Source organism: Bipolaris victoriae (assembly GCF_000527765.1).
Source record: "Bipolaris victoriae FI3 unplaced genomic scaffold scaffold_200, whole genome shotgun sequence".
In the NCBI taxonomy this organism is placed as follows: Eukaryota; Fungi; Ascomycota; class Dothideomycetes; order Pleosporales; family Pleosporaceae; genus Bipolaris; species Bipolaris victoriae.
The window spans coordinates 1-19537 of NW_014575192.1; the positions used below are offsets into that span (position 1 = coordinate 1).

A 19537-nucleotide genomic window follows, 5' to 3' on the forward strand; every position below is an offset into this window, starting at 1 on the left:
AAAAGAAATAGTGCTAGGGGAGAGAGATAAAGATTAGATTAATCTGCTCTTATAGTTATAATCGTCTCTACTCTCTATCTACTAGTTATTCTACCTCTATATATACTAGCTNCTCTAGATTCTAGAAGAATCTATCTTAGTAATAGATTNCGTAATAGATAGATAGATTAGATTAGAGATTAATAGATTGTTTAGATCGTTAAGATTAGGGTGCAATGTTGACTTGGGTTAGAGATCGGTATCGTCCTAACATAGATTAGAGATTGATGGATTTGTTCTCTTAGAGATCAGCTGAATAGCTTAGATCTCCAACAGATACTAGTAGCTCTAATAAGAGTATAACGTCTACGAAGAGAGTGCGTAGTAAACAACACTATAGGCGTTATAGCTAAATTAGACATAATTTCTATATATACTAAGTAGAATTAGAGAATATAAAAGATAGTAACGCGTTTAAAGAATAATATTATATTCTACTTACTAGTAAAAATTATAGTAGTGTGAAGCGGCGTTGTTACGAAGGTGGGGCGTAGTAGAAAAGCTGCCCGTTCGGTGAGGCTGCTCGCTCGGTGGTGAAACACGTTATTGTTAATAAGTATCTTCTCTTTAAGCTTAGTTAAATTTATTATTTTAGGCTAGTAATCTACTTATAGAGTCTATCTTACGTATTATTAGCTTATTATTAATTAAGTTATCTTAAAGATAGCTATAGTACGTTATATAGAGAGATGTATATCTTATTTAAAAGTTTAGAGAGTAAGTAATATTTAATATTTACTATAGGGCTATAAAAAGTATTGTGATTACAATATTTAGGTAGGGTAGGTGTTTTAGTAGGGTCTTGGCAAAAGTGATGCACGAACCCGTGTGATGCACGAACCCGTAAGGTACGTTAACTATAATACTAAATTAAGGTATTTACTCTAAGATCTTACGTCTAATAGTACTATATTATATCTAGTAGATATTTTATCTTAAGTAGCTTACTTGCAGATTTTATTATCTATACTAGCTAGGGTAGTATAAGTAGCTCTATAAGTGTTAAACTAACGCGAGGGGGGCGCGCAATAGCCGATAGAGACTATTACAACTATTAGCGGGTGTATTTCTAGCCCTTTGTCACGATAGTTTTGAAAATGGATTTCTCGCTGTTTGTCATGTTTTTTCATGCTCGGGCGATGACTAGAAAGTCGAAATGTACCGGTAAGCTGCTCAGATACATAGTCAGAAATGAGTAAGGCTGATTAATTCAGCACAAGTCAGCTTTGTAACCATGTGATGATAGCAACATATGCACACAGAATGAACTAGCCGTTTATCGGCAAATCTAGACAACTGAAATGAGAGCATGGGTTCAGGATGGGCGCTCAAGTAGGTATTTTCCTACTCCAGCTCCGTTTTCTTGTGGGTTTCAAAGATCAATGCTGGCGTCTTTTCCTTATACTGTTTCGCTGGGTGGTTTGATATGAGTTCTTACTGGAACTCTCGTCGTCCCATCTGCTGGCGGTGGCCATCATATGAACCGAAGAAGGCGATCAAATTTAGTGATCGACAACTCACACTGGTTGTGCTTTTCTGTATTGGCAGCATTGCCGCGTATTACGCCTGGGCGCAGGCTGTCGCCACTTTTGGTCCGAAGCTTACAGTACACATCACCACAGCGCCCGGGTTACTATCGGATACTGTGGAATCAGGCAGGGTTCTTCTCTTGCTAGGGAAGACTAAAGACGACCTCCGCAATACAGATGTCAGACATACGACGACACAATTTTTCGGCAAGAACGTCTACAGCTTCTATGGACAGGACTTGGTACTCACGGGCGGGAGTGCCGACAATATAGAAATTGGGGTGTTCGGATGGCCCATCCGTGCGTTGGACGAAACCCCCCAAGGAGTGTACTTTGTTCAAGCCTTTCTCAATATCTATAACGAAACGGTTATACGGAGCGATGGATCTATGGTGACAATCAGATTTCCGTGTGGAGATGGCAATCCTGCCTTCGGAGGGAGTGGGAGCCTCAGTACTAATATACGCAAATTCGAGATTCGACGCGGGATAACCCAGACGATCAGCCTGCAATTCCAGACAACCGTCGAACCCATTCCCTTCGATGGGATGGAGATTGGTGGTTGCTCGCAGGGGAATTACAAAGACACCGAGCTGCTCAAATATGTCAAGATCCGAAGCGACTCTCTGAGCAGCTTCTGGAACAGAGACATGTATATCGGCGCCAAAGTTCTCTTGCCCGCCGGGTACAATGCGTCGGACACGCGTACACGTTATCCCGTCGTCTACTCTCAGTTTCACTGGCTTGGGGGCGAGAGTTGGTGGAGTCACGATGCAGCCTTCACAGAAGCCTGGCACAGCGGCACGATTCCAGCTCAGGACGGGAAACCAGCACGGCCGACTCCCAAGGTCATTGTTGTCATGTTTCGCCATGAGAATCCATTCTATGACGATTCCTACGCTGTGAATTCGCCGAATCTGGGACCGTATGGCGACGCCCTGAACGACGAACTAGTGCCCCATCTGGACATGATGTTCAGCACGATTGCGCAACCTTATGCGCGGATACAGGAAGGTGGTTCTACCGGGGGCTGGGCGGCCGCTGCCAGTGTCATCTTTCGGCCAGATCTGTACGGCGCGTGCTTCGCTTCCTATCCAGATAGTCTCGATTTTCACCGACACCAGGACAACAATCTTTATGAGCAGGCAGAAGCTCATGTCCGAAACGGCCTCCCGGTACCATCAAACCGGAAGGTTGACGATGACAGCGTAGAGCGCGTCAAGGTCACCATGGAAGAAGAGAATCATTGGGAGCTCACATTTGGGACGTCTGGGCGTAGTGCCCTACAGACTGATGTCTGGTTTGCCGTATTCGGCGTGCAAGGGCTCAACGGGTATCCCCTCGCTGCCTGGGACAAGATTACAGGAGAGATCTATCCAGATGTAGTGGAACTCTGGAAACCTATGGATCTCACACATCATATACTCAGCAATTGGGATAGCAAACTCAACCTAGGGGAAGTGCTTCGAGGGAGAATACATATCTACGTGGGCGGTATGGATAGCTATTATCTCAACGAAGGTGTTGAGCAGTTCCGCATGCGAGTTACTGAAAATGGAGGGCCAGAATGGGCTAATGTGACGGTATTCCCGGGAGAGGCACATGGTGGGGTGTACAATCTGCTGCCGAAATGGATCTACCTTGACTTGCTCCTTCAATGGGTCGCGGATCATGCCCCCGAAGGGAAAACGCCGCTCTCAGATGAGTACACTCGAGGCGCATCGAGAGGAAATTTGTGGGACAACGTTTTGGCATTCGGGGGCCGTCAAGCAGCGCTCACCCGCCAGTCGCCACCTCATATTGACATGTACCCCTCTCATCAGTCTGATGGGCGTTTGCACGCTGAGCCGCAAGCCAGCGTTGGGCGTTGGGATCCAGGTGTTGCGTTGAAAGCCCAATGGCTTGTGGATGGTAAGGGTGATAGCGACAATGTGTTTGATGTCAAGCAACGAGAGACACTTACGTTTTCTGGCCATGCGCCGGGCCGAACGCTACAGTTGGTCATTACGGGCACCAAGGATGACTACATCGAGGAAACAAGACGAAGCAATATCATTACCTTGGGATGACCATTACGAAATCACATCGCATGAAATCTCATGTAATGTTCCTGTGCAATCGGTTTGGTAACATTGTGGGTCAGCACCAAAATGCCTCTTGAGTGCTGTCAGCAGAATATGTGAGTTGAGACATCCACAACAAGCTATGCTTTGAAACCATGTCGGCGCATTTCTGTCATGCTTCAGGTGACTGTGAATCTAGGCAAGGGTCAGGAAGGTATGTGAGAGTAGTGCGAATGATCAAGGGCCTAGTAGAGTGTATGCGGGCTAATAATTTATAATGTCTAAGATGGGCGAGTACCCGGACGTGCTAAAATCCCATCAAGTACATAACTACCACACGACTATTACAATACAACTATAATAATACTCAGGAATTATGGTTAGTAAAATCTTCTATTAAGAGTCTAGTGATCGAATTTAGTTACTAATACGTACACGTTTTATCATTGCACGGGGTTAAGCTCTGTACTTCTCTAAGTTCCACACTAGGGCTAGTAAGTTTTGCGCCAGCATTCCATAGAACGTATCTAGTAAAGTAGTAGATTAGTATACTTATATAAAGAGACGTAATAGTTTTAATAATGATTATTATGTCCTAACAAACTAATATATAATAATTTAATTAAGCAAAGTACCTAGTAATAAAGTATGATCGCAGAGAAAAAGAAAAAGAACTGATTCCCTAACCTGCACAACTAGATATTAGATATGCTATAACACACCCTATAGCTTAGGTAGCGATGGTCATCCAAGCTTTCTAACTAGTAGTTTACTATTAATAGAAGTAATACTCACTGTGTCTTCTAAGAACAATCTCTTAATAATAACGTGAAGTCTATATAATAATAAAATGTAGACTTAGTTTTCACTTTTTATCCTACTTAAGGCTGGTGATTTTAGTAGATATCTAAAGCTAAGCTACTTTGGTAGAATAAAGCGCCTATTACTATTATAGAGAAGAAAGAAACTAATTCTCTAATCTATATAGCTAGATTTTAAATATAGTAAAAGATATGATAGAATGCATCTATTCTAGAATCTTTATTACTGATACTTCTGTTTCTACTAGTAGAACTCTAATCCACTATTACTTAGAGCTATCGTTACTTTAATACGATTAGCCTTCGATGCTAGTTATAATAAATCTTAGAGTCCTTTCTCTTAGAAACTCTTCTTAGAAAGGCCGGAGCCAAAATCTCTTTATAATAACTATCCTGATGCACTATATAACAAATAGAGGAAAGAAACTCTAGTTCTAAGTAGGGATAAAAGTAATAGAGAGATAAAAAGGATGTAGGATTAAAGGTAATATAGTAGCTAGCGATTATAGCTTTATCTCTCTATGCGACATCTGTAAAATTTATTATTAGTATTTTAATAATTAGCTAACTACATCGCCTAGTTCGTAGTAGATAGCGGACACTAAGCTATATGCGGAAGGTAGGGCTGTTTAAATCTGTCGTGCAATCGTGTTTACGGGTGAAGCCGCAATCGCTAACGACTGTATCGTATTAAGGGTCGGCACTCGCCGCAGGCGAGTGTCAGCGCAGCTGACCTAGCTTAATAAGCTGATACCTGGCACGGGTAGCCGATGACCCTTGCACGGAGCATCTGACTACTATCAGACGAATATAGCTTAGCTCCGACGACTTTGCATGTCAGGGAGGTTGTGTCTGATTTCTGACTGTTCCGCTTACAGTTGCGGCTCCCGTGTATAGCATTCGCGCATTTAGAGGGTGAGAAGTAAAGCATAGTAACGCTGAGACGTTTGTTGCAAGTACTTCTGCGCCATGCCTCGAAGTTCGCAACACTACGCAATGGACAGTGATGATGAGGACACTCCACTACATCTCTCGGACAAGAATGAAGCCGAGTACATCCCCTTGCGTCCTATTAGCGAGGACGATGACGAGAGTCCCGCTCCACTAGGGTTTGATGCCGTTTGTGACGGGCAAAGTGTCGCGCTCAGTAAACAAAACAGGGCCGTTCTTGATCGTCAACTCAATGGATTTCCATCTACTCGCAATAACCAGGAGTTTTCTCTGTGGTCGTATGCTACCAAACGGGACAAAATGGCCATTGTGTTGAGCTCAATGGCTGGTCTTGTTGCGGGAGCTGCGAACCCATTCATATCTGTTCGTCCACCTTCTCTCTCAATCATCCCATTTTCCAACAAAGACAAGCGACAAAAAGACTGACCTTTGAATCGATAGCTACTTTTTGGTGAACTCACGGGAGTGTTTGTCGGTTTCGCGGATGGCTCCACATCACCAGGAGAACTGCTTGGCCGGACTGATCACTTTGCATGGTATTTCGTATATCTTGCAGCGGTTGAATTTGTCTCATCCTACATTTGCACAGTTGGATTCTACTGGTCTGGCGAGCGAATTGTGCGTCGACTGCGGAGGATTTATCTGCAGGCAATTGTGCGCCAGAACATCAGTTTTTTCGACACTGTCAGCATTGGTCAGCTCACAACTCACATTACCTCGGACATGATCGAAGTGCAGGAGGCACTGACGAGTAAATCGGCTCTCGCTCTCACTGCGGCGTCAAACTTTCTATCCGCATTCGCCATTGCCTTCATCATGAACGCGCGGCTGGCTTTGATTCTTTGTAGCATTCTAGTCGCCATGATCTTGGTGACTACGGGAACCTCGCGCTTTGCGGTCAAAAACTCCAAAATATCCAAGGACTTTTACTCTGTCGGCTCCAACGTTGCGTATGAAGCGATCTTGAACATCAGGCACGTCGTATCCTCCAACAGTCAAAATCAATTGGCTGAAAAGTACGACAAGTTCATTCGCGGCGCTGAGAGATACGGTATCAAGTCACGCGTCTACATGGCAGTTGCATTTGGCTGGTCGAGCGGCATGCCCAACTGGGCGTATGCGCTAGGATTTTGGTCCGGCGCCAAGTACTTCCTGAGCAGAGGAGATTCTGACGTGGCAGCTGTAGTTGCCACGACGATCACAGTGGTCAACGGTGCTTTTGCCATGCTTCGTGTCATTCCTCTCCTAGAAGGTTTTGTGGCGAGCATGAGCAGCCTCAGTGCCACCTTCAAGATTATCCATAGGCGGTCTGCGATGGATCCCTTTGAGAACACCGGATTCATTCCCGATAGGCTGACAGGTAACATCGAGCTCGAGAATGTGGAGGTCGTCTATCCTTCTCGAAGGAAAACCAAAGCATTGAAAGGCGTCAACATTTCTATACCGGCTAGGAAGACTACTGCCTTGGTTGGTCTCTCTGGCTGTGGCAAAAGTACCATCCTGAGCTTGCTGGAGAGGTTTTACGAGCCCACAGCGGGATCGATACGCGTTGACGGTGTTGACCTGGCTGATTTGAACCTGTGTTGGTGGCGGAAGCAAATGGCCTATGTTGGGCAGGAACCAACGTTGTTCAACACCACAATCTTCGAAAACATTCGCCATGGCTTAATTAGCTCTGCAAAAGTGGCGACCAATGATAAGGAGGATCGAGAGCGTGTGATTGCAGCCGCGAAGGCGGCATACGCACATGACTTCATCATGGCACTGCCTCAGGGTTACGATACCGAACTCCGCGAGAAGGGTCACTCATTGTCCGGTGGACAGCGTCAGCGCATAGCCATCGCTCGTGCAATTGTCTCGGATCCCAAGATACTTCTGCTCGATGAAGCCACAGCTGCCCTTGACACACACTCGGAGAAGGTGATTCAAAAAGCTTTGGAGTCTGCCTCTCAGACCAGGACGACAATCGTCATCGCACATCGCCTTTCTACAATACGAAATGCAGACAACATCGTCGTGATGCAGGCTGGAGAGGTCGTCGAGCAAGGGAACCACGACGAACTGCTTGCACAGCGTGGACTTTATGCAGAACTCATCCACAGGCATCAACTGAGAACCGCAACGACAGAATCGGACACTAATGATGGAGCTTACAGCGAAGAGAGGGAAGATGATAGCAGCGACGACGACGACCTTGACCTCGACGATATAGAACTGCAGGAACTTGTCAAAAACCGCGTAGAGTCTCCCCAAGCCACGAGCAGCTCCAACAAGGATCTCGCAAAGCAAGATGATATGCCATCAGTTTGGCGTGCTCTATGGATGATTCTACAGTTGAACTGGCCCGAGCGATGGTACCTCTGTGGAGGCATTATTACGTCTTTACTGGCCAGCGCCAATCTAATCATACCCGCAGTTTGGTATGCAAACACGCTGAACGCATTCTCGCTCACAAACGCACACGAAATGATGCGAAGAACTGATTTCTGGACGTCGATATTTGCGATTACGGGAATCTATGGCTTTATTGTTGGCATACTCAACGGGGTCTTCTTCGCCGTTTCGACAGAGAGACTTGCCCGCCGTGTCCGCGATGCTACTTTGCGGGCCATCCTGCGTCAAAACATTGGGTACTTTGATGACAAGGCACATGATCTCATACGGATGGCTTCAAAGCTGAGCAGCAGTGCCACTGATCTGATGGGCTTGAGTGGCATTGTCATTGGCAGTATTGTCACTTTTGCCTCGACCATTGCCCTGGCCCTGGGCGTAGCCCTGGGCGTGGCGTGGAAGTTATCGCTCTTCTGTCTTCCACTCGTACCTATTCTCGCGGGACTTGGTTGGGTCCGGCTCAAGGTCATCATGGTCTTCGACAGCAAGATCCGCCAAGCTGGCGAGGAAGCCGCTGCCTACGCGGGCGAGGTCGTTGGTGCAATACGGGTTGTCGCCTCTGCCGGCTTGGAGAGGTATGTGCTCGCCAGGTACAGCACAATCCTGGCGACGCAAGCTGCGCAATCTCTGGGGCCTATTCTTCGCACCTCTGCACTTTACGCAGCATCTCAGGGGATCAATTTCCTGGCCTCTGCATTAGCATTTTGGTATGGAAGTTTTCTGCTCGCCCGAGGGGAATACACTTTGACGCAGTACTACATATGCCTTATTGCTCTAGTTTGGGGAGCTGCAGTTGCCGGCGCGTTGTTCAACTTTGCTCCAAATATGAGCAAGGCAGCACTTGCTGCCCATGAGCTGGAGCGGCTGTTTGAAAGGACGCCAGAGATAGACTCGTGGTCCCAGCGAGGGAAGCGAGTATCACGCGAGGACAATGAGGGGCACATTGTATTTGAAAACGTATCCATGGCGTACCCTTCCAGTCCGCAAACCATGGCTCTGCGCCATATCAACCTCGAAATCCCCGTGGGCAAATTCGTTGCCATTGTCGGCGGCAGTGGCAGTGGGAAAAGCACAGTCCTGTCGCTCCTCGAGCGATTCTACGACCCTACGCATGGCCGCATCACATTGGATGGCCAGGATATTCGCCAGCTTCACCTGAACAGCTACCGACAGATGATCTCACTTGTCAGTCAAGAACCTGCCATCTTCTCGGGCACAATTCGCGAAAACCTAATGATTGGCCAAGATGCCTTTGAGTTCGTCAGTGAGGAGAGACTGCACGCCAGCTGCCGAGCTGCCAACATTCACAACTTCATCACTTCCCTCCCAGAGGGTTACGATACTCAGGTCGGATCGGGCGGCAGCATGCTTTCTGGCGGCCAAAAGCAGCGCCTCACCATTGCTCGCGCCCTCCTGCACGACAGGCCCATTCTGCTGTTGGACGAGGCCACGTCAGCGCTTGACAACAATAGCGAGAAGCTCGTTCTGACTGCCTTGGAAGCAACGCGCCAAGGGCGGACCGCGGTCGCCATCGCTCACCGGCTGGCGACTATCCAACATGCGGATATCATTTATGTCTTGGACAAGGGAAGGTTAGTCGAACAGGGGGCCCATGAAGCCCTTCTGCGCATGCAAGGCGTTTATCATGCCCTAGTTAAATCTCAAGGGCTATAGTTATTAAATGAGTAATTCTTTTCTTCGTTGATTCGTCGAGCAGGACGAAGGGACACAGTAAGCGTATATACACAGTTCCGGCCCCGGCGCTAACGCGTTTCGGAATCCGTGATGTTCAACACTCGATGGCGACCCCAAGGTCCGACAGCAACTATGTATTTGATTATTCTCTACTAGACGTGGTTAGGTATAACAAGTTTTACATCCTATATTCATTAATATACCTACTTGTTCTTTAATAGAATATAGATATTTTTATACTACCTCGATATATCTTAAGACCTACTAAGGTTTTTGAAATAGATTAAAATTATAATATTTATAAGTTCTATTATTTAAAAGCATTTATATATAATCTTATAATCTTAACTATTATTTACTAAGGAACTTAAAAGTAGATATTGTTTAAAGATTTGATATAGGTATATAATTAGAAATAATACTAACGTAGTTTATAAAAAGCTTATAGCTCTATAAACGCAGCGTAAAGAGAATTTTATATAAAAGACTTATCTATCTAAGTTTCTTCTTCATAGCTGTCTCTATTCTATTTATTATAAAGTTTAATTAAAATCTCTATTTCTATATAGATTACTAAAGCTTAACTAGAATCTTAGTTAGGAACTAATACTTACTACTACTAATTAAAAAAGCTTTCAATAATGTATAAATATTCAGTACTTTTTTAAGATAAATTTTATTATAGTCTTTAATAATATACGTATTAAGAAAAGCTAAGAGCACTTTACTATATTCTAAATAAAGTTTTTCTTATATAAGTTCTTAGTAATAATTATAAACTTAATATAAGTTTCGATTATATTATAGAGAGTTATTAATAATATATTATAAAATTATCTTAAAATCTTCTTTATTTTATATTTTAATAATATCGTAATTTAGAGCTATTTATAACGTAAGTATAGAGATTACTTAAAAAAGATTTTTATAGCTTTACATAAGAGGAGCTTATATAGTTAGATAATAAAGTATTAATTATTTAAAGTAAATGCTATATTTCTAGCGTGGTAAGTTAGGTCTCCACCTCGGGATCGTTTTTCTTAATTCACTCTGCTAATACTTACCTAATTAGGAAGTTTAGTAGCTTACTTTATATCCCTTAATCTAAGTCTTATTTCTACTTAGTATAGTAATAAAATAACTCTAATAAGTAAGAAGTTATTAGCTTACTTACCTTACTAAGAGTTAAGTCTCTATATTTTACTCTAATCTTAAATATCTCCTTATATAGCAGAGCTAGCATGTTACTATAATATGGCAAAATTAAGCCCTAATAGAGAACTTTAAAATAAGCTACTAAACTTCCTAATCGGGTAAATATTGGTGGAGATAATAGCGTTTTTAAGATCCTAATGTAGAGACCCAATGACCAGCCTGTATGTTTCTTAAAGAGATTATAAAAAAAGAAAGAAGATAAATAAGCTTTTAGAACATTAAAATTATCTAGAACTAGCTAATAACTACTAATATTTTTCGCTAATATATAAGTATTTATTAGCTTTAATAGTTTTTACTACTAGGTTATTTATATAACGGCTTAGCACCCGTTTCTATATATATCTAAACAGGATCCAAACTAGGGTATAATTTAGCCTAGTAGAAAAAACAACTTTATAAACCTAACTGCTATAATAGCTTATTAGGTAGATTTTTAATATCCTTTTATATAAGGCCTATAGATATCTATTTAAATTGAGGCTCGTTTAATGTCCTACGCACTCCCATATGCCTCTAAGTGACACTGCCGCCGATATTAATCCGAGTATTCTTGCCTGCGCCGTTATAATTTATAACTTCTTAATACTTATAGTAGTAACAGTAGACTTAACAAAGATAGTAGTTTAGTTTTAATAGAGTACTATATATTAACAAGTCTTTAATTATCTAAGGTTAGTATTTATAGAAGTATTAATTCTTATTTTACTTAATACATATTCCTAATTATAGCAACATCAAGTTATAATCTTCTATTCTCTTCTAAGATAATTTATCTAATACTCTATATAGTAAGTAGAGAAAGAGGTGTAGTAATACTTAAAAGATAGAAATATTAATATTAAAGATACTTATAAATAATATAGAGTTGATATAATTAGAAGAAATACTTATATAATAGCTAGTTATCTATATTTATTATATTATTAATAAGAGTATTTAATGAGTTTACTCTAGCTTGCTAGTATAGATATTAATTATTCGAAATAGGTTAGTATTTCTTAAAAGTTATCTCGAGAAGTTAATAAATAGCTATTAGCTTACTCGTAAGTAGGAATCTAGATGAGGTTACGCTAAATACTGATACCTTAGTAAAGTAAAGTACTAGATAGGTAGACAGTTTAGTATCTATTATTCCACAAGTATAATAAGGTAGGCTCTTATGATTAGAGTCATAATATATGCGCGTGTTTATGTAAAGTATACATACGTAGCTACCATGATGATAAGATAAGCTTATTATCTTGTGCCTACCTTTTGGTCACATGGGCGGGGCGCGTAGGTGCGCGCTAGGCTGGATTCGGCCCACACATTACAATGAGTTTCTATCTGCATACGGGATTTCCGAACATCTTAGCACGGCTAATCAGTGTAGAGCTTCTTGAAGCCGCATAGATCGCGTTTCTCGGGGTACGAAAATCCCTCAGGCATCGACCGTAATATGCAGCTAAAGCTCCATCTGTGAGACGTAATGCTGTGCCGCTTGCCCTCATTCAACATTCTTATTTCGCGCGGTCGAGATGTCAGCATTTTAAACTTTGTCCACACCGAAGCTAATACAAGCGTGGGTCGATGAGCCATAAGCTCTATAATTGCCGCGCCAACCCAGTCGGGAGGACATTCTTGCTCCCCCAATCAGCGGTGCATTTCACAACACTGTTGCCACCTGTACGCACATCCGGGCTAGAGCTAGGGCCAGGCCAAGGCGCATGGATCGCGCTAGAGGCTACTTTTGTGTCTTTATCGCTACAGTAGCATTGTCAATCAGGGAAGCACCGTTGAGAACTATCAGCATGCCGCGAAAGAGAAGTGCAAGACCTGAGGCGAACGATGATGATGATTGGCACCACATCTCTGATCAGACATTGCGAAAGCGTATACAGAATCGAGTAGCACAACGGAAACACCGTATGTCCATTTGTCCTCCATTCCCCGTCATGAGCTTTCAGTAATCATAGTCAAGGACGAATTGTGGGGGAAAAGCTTAAGATACTAGAACAGCTGACTGGACAACAAGAATTTCAGGACGAAATGAACTTGTGGTCCTACCCTGCGGAGCTTGCACTGAACGGCCCGTTCCCCTGTGCCTCTGGCCGTTCATCGGATGGAGTATCTGATACGTTCATGTCAGCGACCTTGAACGATGTGGACTTGAATATGGCTGCCAATATTGCGTCTCTTTCTCGGCAGCCTGCAGCTCAGATGGTCCAGAGTTGCGATGGCAATATTTTGCGCAGACCGGATGCTATGCCTTGGTCGGCCGACAGTGACCAAGAAGTACCTCGAAACAATAGCAAATCTTCTAATCCAGACCATCTTGATTGCACAGAACAGGGCTTGCCTTACGCTCCCACTGTAGCCAAAGGGACACCTGAGAGCTATCATTCCAAATCGTGCAGCAACACGGCCGGTTCGAGTCGACGTATTGTTTCGCAAAAGCAACAGGCAGATTACTACAACACGCCCTTGTCAGCCATCTTCGGTCTCCACTTTGGTCTGAATTCGAATGACTCGACTCAGGACAAAGGAGATGGATCATCAGCAGAAGATCGATCGCCTGACTTGCACGCGCCTCAGATGAGCAACGAAGATTCACGAAAGGCCAACAGTAGCATTGACTCGCCAATATGTCTTGCCACGCAAATTGAGAAGGCGATTGAAAGTATTCGCGAGCTGGGCTTTGACAGTGTCGATGAATTCGCTACACAATACTACACGGCGGATCTTCAACGTCGACCTGCCCTTCAGCACAGACGTCAACGATCTCGTCGAAGAGGACTGGTCGATCTCCTGCGCGCTATTGAAGAAGACTCGAGAAACAAATGGACGGAGTGGGAAGTACAATGTTATCGTGATGAGATTCTGCGATCAGCAGAGGAGGTCCTGGACGAGGAGTTCTCTCGATTCGTTAAGCGTTACAGCAAGGGCAAGAACGCGGAGGGGAGTCTGGTGGAACAGAGACGCCGGTTCCAAGACCAGGTAAGATGGTGATGCCCATGTGAACAACCCACACTCAGGCTTAACCTTCTACACACAGTTACCAAACCTGTCAAGTCTACTCAACGTGCTTGGCATGTCCGTTCAACCCCAAGGAAATGCAGATCGAACCGCAGCCACAGTGTGTGCAATCAGGGTACTGTTGGATGGTCTCGACGTTCGAAGTCCAAACGAATGACACCATTGATTAGACAATACAACCTCAACAAACAATCCTTGTTATCCCTGATAACTTGGGCCGGGAACACTAGACCGGTAGATGCCGGAATTCAACGCGTTGATGAATCAAGCATATAATATCATCGTTATGCCGCCCTCGATATGAAACCATTGGAAAATTCACTCGTCTCTTAGGTAATGTGTATAGACTGACGATAGGGTTCATTGCTTATGACGTCTTACTCTCAGTCAAAGAATTGGTTAATTCACACGTCTATGCTCGACGCTCTAGTGGCTGTTGTTTTGAGCCTATCTAATATCCGTGATAGAGACAGCAAGCATTCCTGCTTAATGTCTAATCCAGAACTCTATTAAACGTAGAGACGGCGTCTTCTAATGCAACGGCATACAAAAAGATAGAAAGTGCGCGCAAGAAAAATAGCTAGAGATATAACTATACTATCAAATAGACTAATTATATATCTTACTACTATACTACATATATAGTAAAGTTTATAAAAGGCTATACTATTAATAGCTTAGTGATGCTAAGGAATAATCAGCGTAATACGCGCGCTGATATATCGAGTATATATATAGAGGAGCCTTTCAAAAGTCTCTGCCCACCTTAGCGACGAGGGATGTCAGCCACTATCTAGATTTAGAAACATCTTCGATATAATGTAGTATCATTCCCTTAATCTACGTACATTCTTGCCCTCCTAATACTCGTTATTACCTTTAAGTCTAATGATATCTCTAATATGGACGGGTATATGCTTTATCTACACTTGAATCTTCGCTCAGGGTAGATCTTTTGAGAGCCTACCCTCTAGGGAGTGATCGCGAGGTATACAAGAGGTTATATTAAATAAAGAAATATTCACTTCTATTCGCCTGGTTTTAATTTACTTATTAGAGAAAGGTTATATCGCAGTGTCTAAGCGCGTTGTGTAAGTGCTGCTCAGTCTAAAGGTAGTTTAGATAGTGCGCGTACAGCTTAAACCGGGCTACCATCGAGGAGCTATCCAAAGGGCGTTCAGCCCATTACAACTTAGCAGAAGTGGCTCGCGAACCCATGGGGCATGTTAATAATAATGAATTTAAAATCTATCCGTTCTTATATCATGAATACCTTTATTTCTACTATTTTGGTGTATCTCTCGAGCGTATACTTCCACGGGATGGTTGGGACAGCAGGTACATCCCAATTACCCACTACTATCCCTTAGCAGGATATCACATCACGTGATTAGCTCCCCACGGTGATCACTACCCTCTAACGTGGACGTCCATAGGCTCTCAGTCAGTCCATCCTTCGTCAAGGAGATGATCCTTCTTGTTACTTGTAAAACCATGTACACCTGTAGGCCTTCTACCGCGGCTTATAGAGCGTCGACAAACCGGACATCAACTAGTCCGCACGAAACATACTTAAACTCTTCTATTGCCCTGCATAGGGGGGTTGAGACGGTCAATGCAGGGGATCTCGCAGGTGGCAATGCGAAGTCACACTCCCTCATGCACTTGCAGCTTCCAGCTCCTATAAGTAGGCGACTTTTAATCCTATACTAAGTCTCTCCTATTTGATAGTAACCTTACCTAAATAGTGCTAGCTCTTCTTAGTAATGCTATAGGTTAATCTTCTTCTCCATACTCTAGCTAATTAAATAGAGATATCTATAGAACCTAAGCCTTATCTAAGTAAGCGTATACTGGAAGATTTAATAACTCATGCGAGATAGTAATCTAGCCGTATGTGCAAAGCGGAAGCTGCAAGTGCATAAGAGTGTACGCTTACGATTTGCCGCTGTTATTCTCAGGAAGATAGGGATGACTGTGTTGCATACAGTGAACAAGTCATACTTACTGCGTTCGGCAAAGGCTGCAGCCGAGTAAACCCAGGGTAAGCATTGTCTTTTTGGCCGCTAGTTCGTTGCTAGTACTGTCAGCTTGTGGACGGCTAAGCTCGTGCCACGGCACATCCTCGGACCGATAGACTAGGGCTAGCATCTAGTTGCAGTGTCCTTGGCCTATTGTGATAACCGCTCCAGAGACAGTTAAACCTTGTGACATGGTCAGAATGAGTGTTGCATATTCTTTTGTACAATCAGGCTCGTCTTGTCATTGGATTTACATGGTTGCCCTCGTCTTGAATTCATCGACGCAATGGCGCCTAGCTACCAACGCCTCGACGATAGAGAGAATGCTAATCTTCCAACAGCTCCTCGGTCGGGTGGATGGAGGAGAATCATCTTTGGTGCCATAGCATCCTGTCTGATGGTGAGTGCTCTTTCATACTGATACTCTCAAGTCTATTTCCAAGCTCACTCTCCCGGGCAGATGTGGATGGGCGCCGTGTTTGTCATTTTATCTCAACGCCGGAGCTGGGATTTAGGCAATGGAGGCACTGGGCATCAGTATGGAGGTGAGAAGGTGTCGTGGCAGCCATGTGGGAGTGTTGCCGGGCATCCACTCGAATGTTTTAACCTCACTGTTCCAATGGATCATTTTAATATGTCGAAGAGTAAAGATAAGACGTTCCGCATTCCTGTCATCCGTCTACGTGGTGGAGAGCACGCGACAAAGAATCTCTTGCTCAATCCTGGAGGACCAGGGGGCAGTGGTCTACGATTGATAACCCGGCGTGGGGCGCAGCTGAGAGGAGTTGTTGGCGATGGCTTGCACATTGTCTCTTTTGATCCACGAGGGGTTGGTGGATCTGTGCCTCGTGCACTATGCTATCCTAACAACGAGATAAAGTCGAAATTGAGTTCAGTACGCAGCAAGGAGGCTGTGCATGACAGTGCAGAAATGTATGCCTGGGCGAAGGGGTTCGTTCGAGCTTGCAAAGACACTATGGGAGAGCAGGGTGGTTACATTACTACCCCTCAAACTGCCGCCGATATGAATAGTATTCTGGATGTAGTCGGACAACAGGATATGTATTATTGGGGTTTCAGGTTCGCGTCATGAACTCGTCTCGATGTGCTCCGGCTAAGACAAACCTCTAGCTACGGTACAACTCTGGGCCAGACGTATGCGCAATTGTTTCCCGAGCGATCGAAGCGTATCATCATCGATGGAGTGTCCAACGCTTTCCACTGGTACGACCGCGATTTTGATAGCATTCACTACACTGACACGGAGAACGCTTTTATGGGCATATTTCACCAATGCATCGAGGAGAAAGAAAAATGCGCTCTATCAGCGTTCGGAAATAGGGCTGAAGATTTGCATAAGGCAGTGATGGACCTCGGAGAGCGACTTAAAGAGCAGCCTATGAGCGTGTACGTGAACAATACGGCATGGGGTCAACTCACATATGAGAACATCTTCTTCAACGGCATTCTTCCCGCGCGTAAGTGAAAGCTAGGACATACTACAACTGTATCCCACACTAATACTGCCCTCTCTAGTGTATAGGCCGCTCAAGTGGTATGCACTCGCAGAAAACCTGGCAAAGGCCATCAACGGTAATGCCACCGACGCCTGGTTAGCCTACGCCCAGCACGAAGCATTCGATATGGGAGACGACTCGAGCGACTTTGTCTTTAACAATGATGCCCGTAGCGGCCCGAACTACTGGACCCAGGATCGCAAAGAGTTTCTCAAGGGGACCGTCCTTTCATTCGTCAACATGAGCATGTTTGGACCGAGCGAAAACCTCGACTACTACACTAAACAGCAATGGATCGTGCCCAAAACAATGGAATATACGCCACAGCTGACAGTGGCGACGGCAGAGCCCATGCTGCTCGTATCCATGACAATCGATCCCATTTGCCCCCTGATATCCGCAAAATCTGCTCAACGATTGTTTCGAGACTCGCGATTGGTGGAGATCAAGGGAGTCGGGCATTGCAGTGTCTCTGTCGTGTCAACTTGTGCAGCAAATCATATCAGAGATTATCTTCATCGTGGAATAGTACCAAACGAGCGACATGTAACGTGTGAAGTCGACCGGCCGTACTTTATCGATGCTGACCATGAGGATGTTCTGACTCGGAGGAGTTTTGGACGGACCGAGCAGTCTGAGAAGGACAGGATATATCGGGCACAATTGGCGCTTGCTAACGACTGGCAGTGGATGGTTAGACGTGGTGGGTTGCCAATTCCTCTATAGGTCAGATTTGAAATTAGTTCTTCCTCTTCCTAAGCACAAGTATCCTGATTTCATGCTAGGACGTGGAGCTACAACACTGTATGCTCTTCGCCTAGTTCCCACAGAAGATAGTGAGCTGTTGCAGCAAGTGACATTTCACATGTGCTAATCTTTCACACGACGAGAATAACAGCACATATAGTAGCGAGATCTAAGTGTAAATAGTGAACAATTCAAAGGTGGCCGTTCCAGCTACTGCCTACCCATGACTAATCCCGCATGCCGCTCCAGCCTTGTGCCCATCTGCTTCGAACGTGGACTATCGCCCCAATATCGAGCGCCACAATGCGTAAACGTATGTCTTCGACCAGGGTCCGCGCGTCTTGGTCAAAGATGTCGCTGGGGTCAATCTGCGACAACAGTGAGCACAGCTGTTTGTCTAACGATGCAGATCTTTCGGCACGCAGACCACCACTCGCCGCTAGATGGAAACGGCGAATTCAGGAGCACCTGAGGATGCGTTGTTTCCTCTTAATTTGAAGAGGAAGCTAATATTACTGAGATGGCTTTGGACATCAATTCGGCTATTCACCCTTGGCCTTGATACAGTCAAAGCGTCCATCTTGCTATAATATATGCCCTTCTTCTCGTCGTATCAGCGTAGGACATACTTGATTGTCATATGTTTGAATGGGGCGCGGGCCTTTGTCTCCTCGTTTGTCACATTGTTTATGTGCTGTCCAGTCAGTGATTTTTGGAAACCTCCGGGCACTGGAAACTGTATGGATAGCTATGCTGTATGGTGGGCGAATGAAGCGGTAGGGGAGCCGGGCAATGCGCTCACAGATCCAGGTACTCTACAGCTATCTTCAATTTCGTCACTGATATTATTACAGCTTCACTTCCTACTGCAGAAGTCATCGCATTCCACCTCCTAAGACGACAGAAGATCATGCTTGTAGTGACTTTCAGCTTGGGAGGCATTACCAAAACGATGGAATGGACCTATTTCTAACATGTTTTGTTCCCCAGAATGTTGATAATCTCTCACACGATAGATGATTGTTTGTGTTACTTGTGTAACGGGCTGACCACCCTTTGGATAGCACCTCGATGGGATCTTAGTTCAAGCTGTGCGCGCACCATCTAAAATACGTTTAGATTAAGCAGCGTTTTGATAGATTAGACTAGATTAGATGTATCCTACTTAGTTTCAGCCACGTTTTCTCCGCGGTTATGCCCAGTATAGTTAGCATAACTAATAGCCAACGCCGTGTAGACATTAATCCACGCTACCCTACGCTAGCCCCCTAGAGAAACTTGCTATTTCTAGAGGAATCCTATTTTCTCTATGCTACCAACCTCAATCTAGCTACTATCCTCTCTACATTATCGCTCTACCAAAACTATACAATACTTATTCACTTATAAAGGAAACTATCTTACATTTAAGAGCTAAAATACCATAAGGTGTTTCGCAGATAGACACAATATATATTAACAAGCAGATTAAATCGAATTCTTAGAGAGATACCTAAGGGTTTAGGTAAGACTATATAATATATCTGTATA

The 19537-nt window shown here is 44.2% G+C and overlaps 6 protein-coding genes across 6 annotated transcripts; all 6 read left to right on the forward strand.

Annotated features, from left to right (window-relative positions):
- Window positions 1-2218: 2218 nt before the first annotated feature.
- On the forward strand, window positions 2219-3637 carry COCVIDRAFT_115700 (hypothetical protein; the record flags this gene model as incomplete). Its single annotated transcript, XM_014694862.1, has 1 exon — window positions 2219-3637. The coding sequence occupies one exon, from the start codon at window positions 2219-2221 to the stop codon at window positions 3635-3637; it is 1419 nt and encodes a 472-aa protein (XP_014550348.1).
- A 1784-nt stretch (window positions 3638-5421) lies between these two features.
- Window positions 5422-5829, forward strand: COCVIDRAFT_115693 (hypothetical protein; the record flags this gene model as incomplete). Its single annotated transcript, XM_014694863.1, has 1 exon — window positions 5422-5829. One exon carries the CDS (start codon window positions 5422-5424, stop codon window positions 5827-5829), a length of 408 nt encoding a protein of 135 aa, XP_014550349.1.
- A 297-nt stretch (window positions 5830-6126) lies between these two features.
- Window positions 6127-9468, forward strand: COCVIDRAFT_115699 (hypothetical protein; the record flags this gene model as incomplete). The annotated part of the gene is made up of 1 exon (XM_014694864.1): window positions 6127-9468. One exon carries the CDS (start codon window positions 6127-6129, stop codon window positions 9466-9468), a length of 3342 nt encoding a protein of 1113 aa, XP_014550350.1.
- Window positions 9469-12497: 3029 nt separating this feature from the next.
- Window positions 12498-13879, forward strand: COCVIDRAFT_43099 (hypothetical protein; the record flags this gene model as incomplete). The annotated part of the gene is made up of 3 exons (XM_014694865.1): window positions 12498-12612; window positions 12722-13683; window positions 13742-13879. 3 exons carry the CDS (start codon window positions 12498-12500, stop codon window positions 13877-13879), a joined length of 1215 nt encoding a protein of 404 aa, XP_014550351.1.
- A 2150-nt stretch (window positions 13880-16029) lies between these two features.
- COCVIDRAFT_115694 (hypothetical protein) lies at window positions 16030-17986 on the forward strand (the record flags this gene model as incomplete). Its single annotated transcript, XM_014694866.1, has 4 exons — window positions 16030-16143; window positions 16204-16823; window positions 16875-17221; window positions 17280-17986. 4 exons carry the CDS (start codon window positions 16030-16032, stop codon window positions 17984-17986), a joined length of 1788 nt encoding a protein of 595 aa, XP_014550352.1.
- A 238-nt stretch (window positions 17987-18224) lies between these two features.
- On the forward strand, window positions 18225-18479 carry COCVIDRAFT_115692 (hypothetical protein; the record flags this gene model as incomplete). The annotated part of the gene is made up of 1 exon (XM_014694867.1): window positions 18225-18479. A coding segment is annotated over one exon (255 nt), but the record flags the coding sequence as incomplete, so codon positions are not given.
- Between the last annotated feature and the right edge of the window lie 1058 nt (window positions 18480-19537).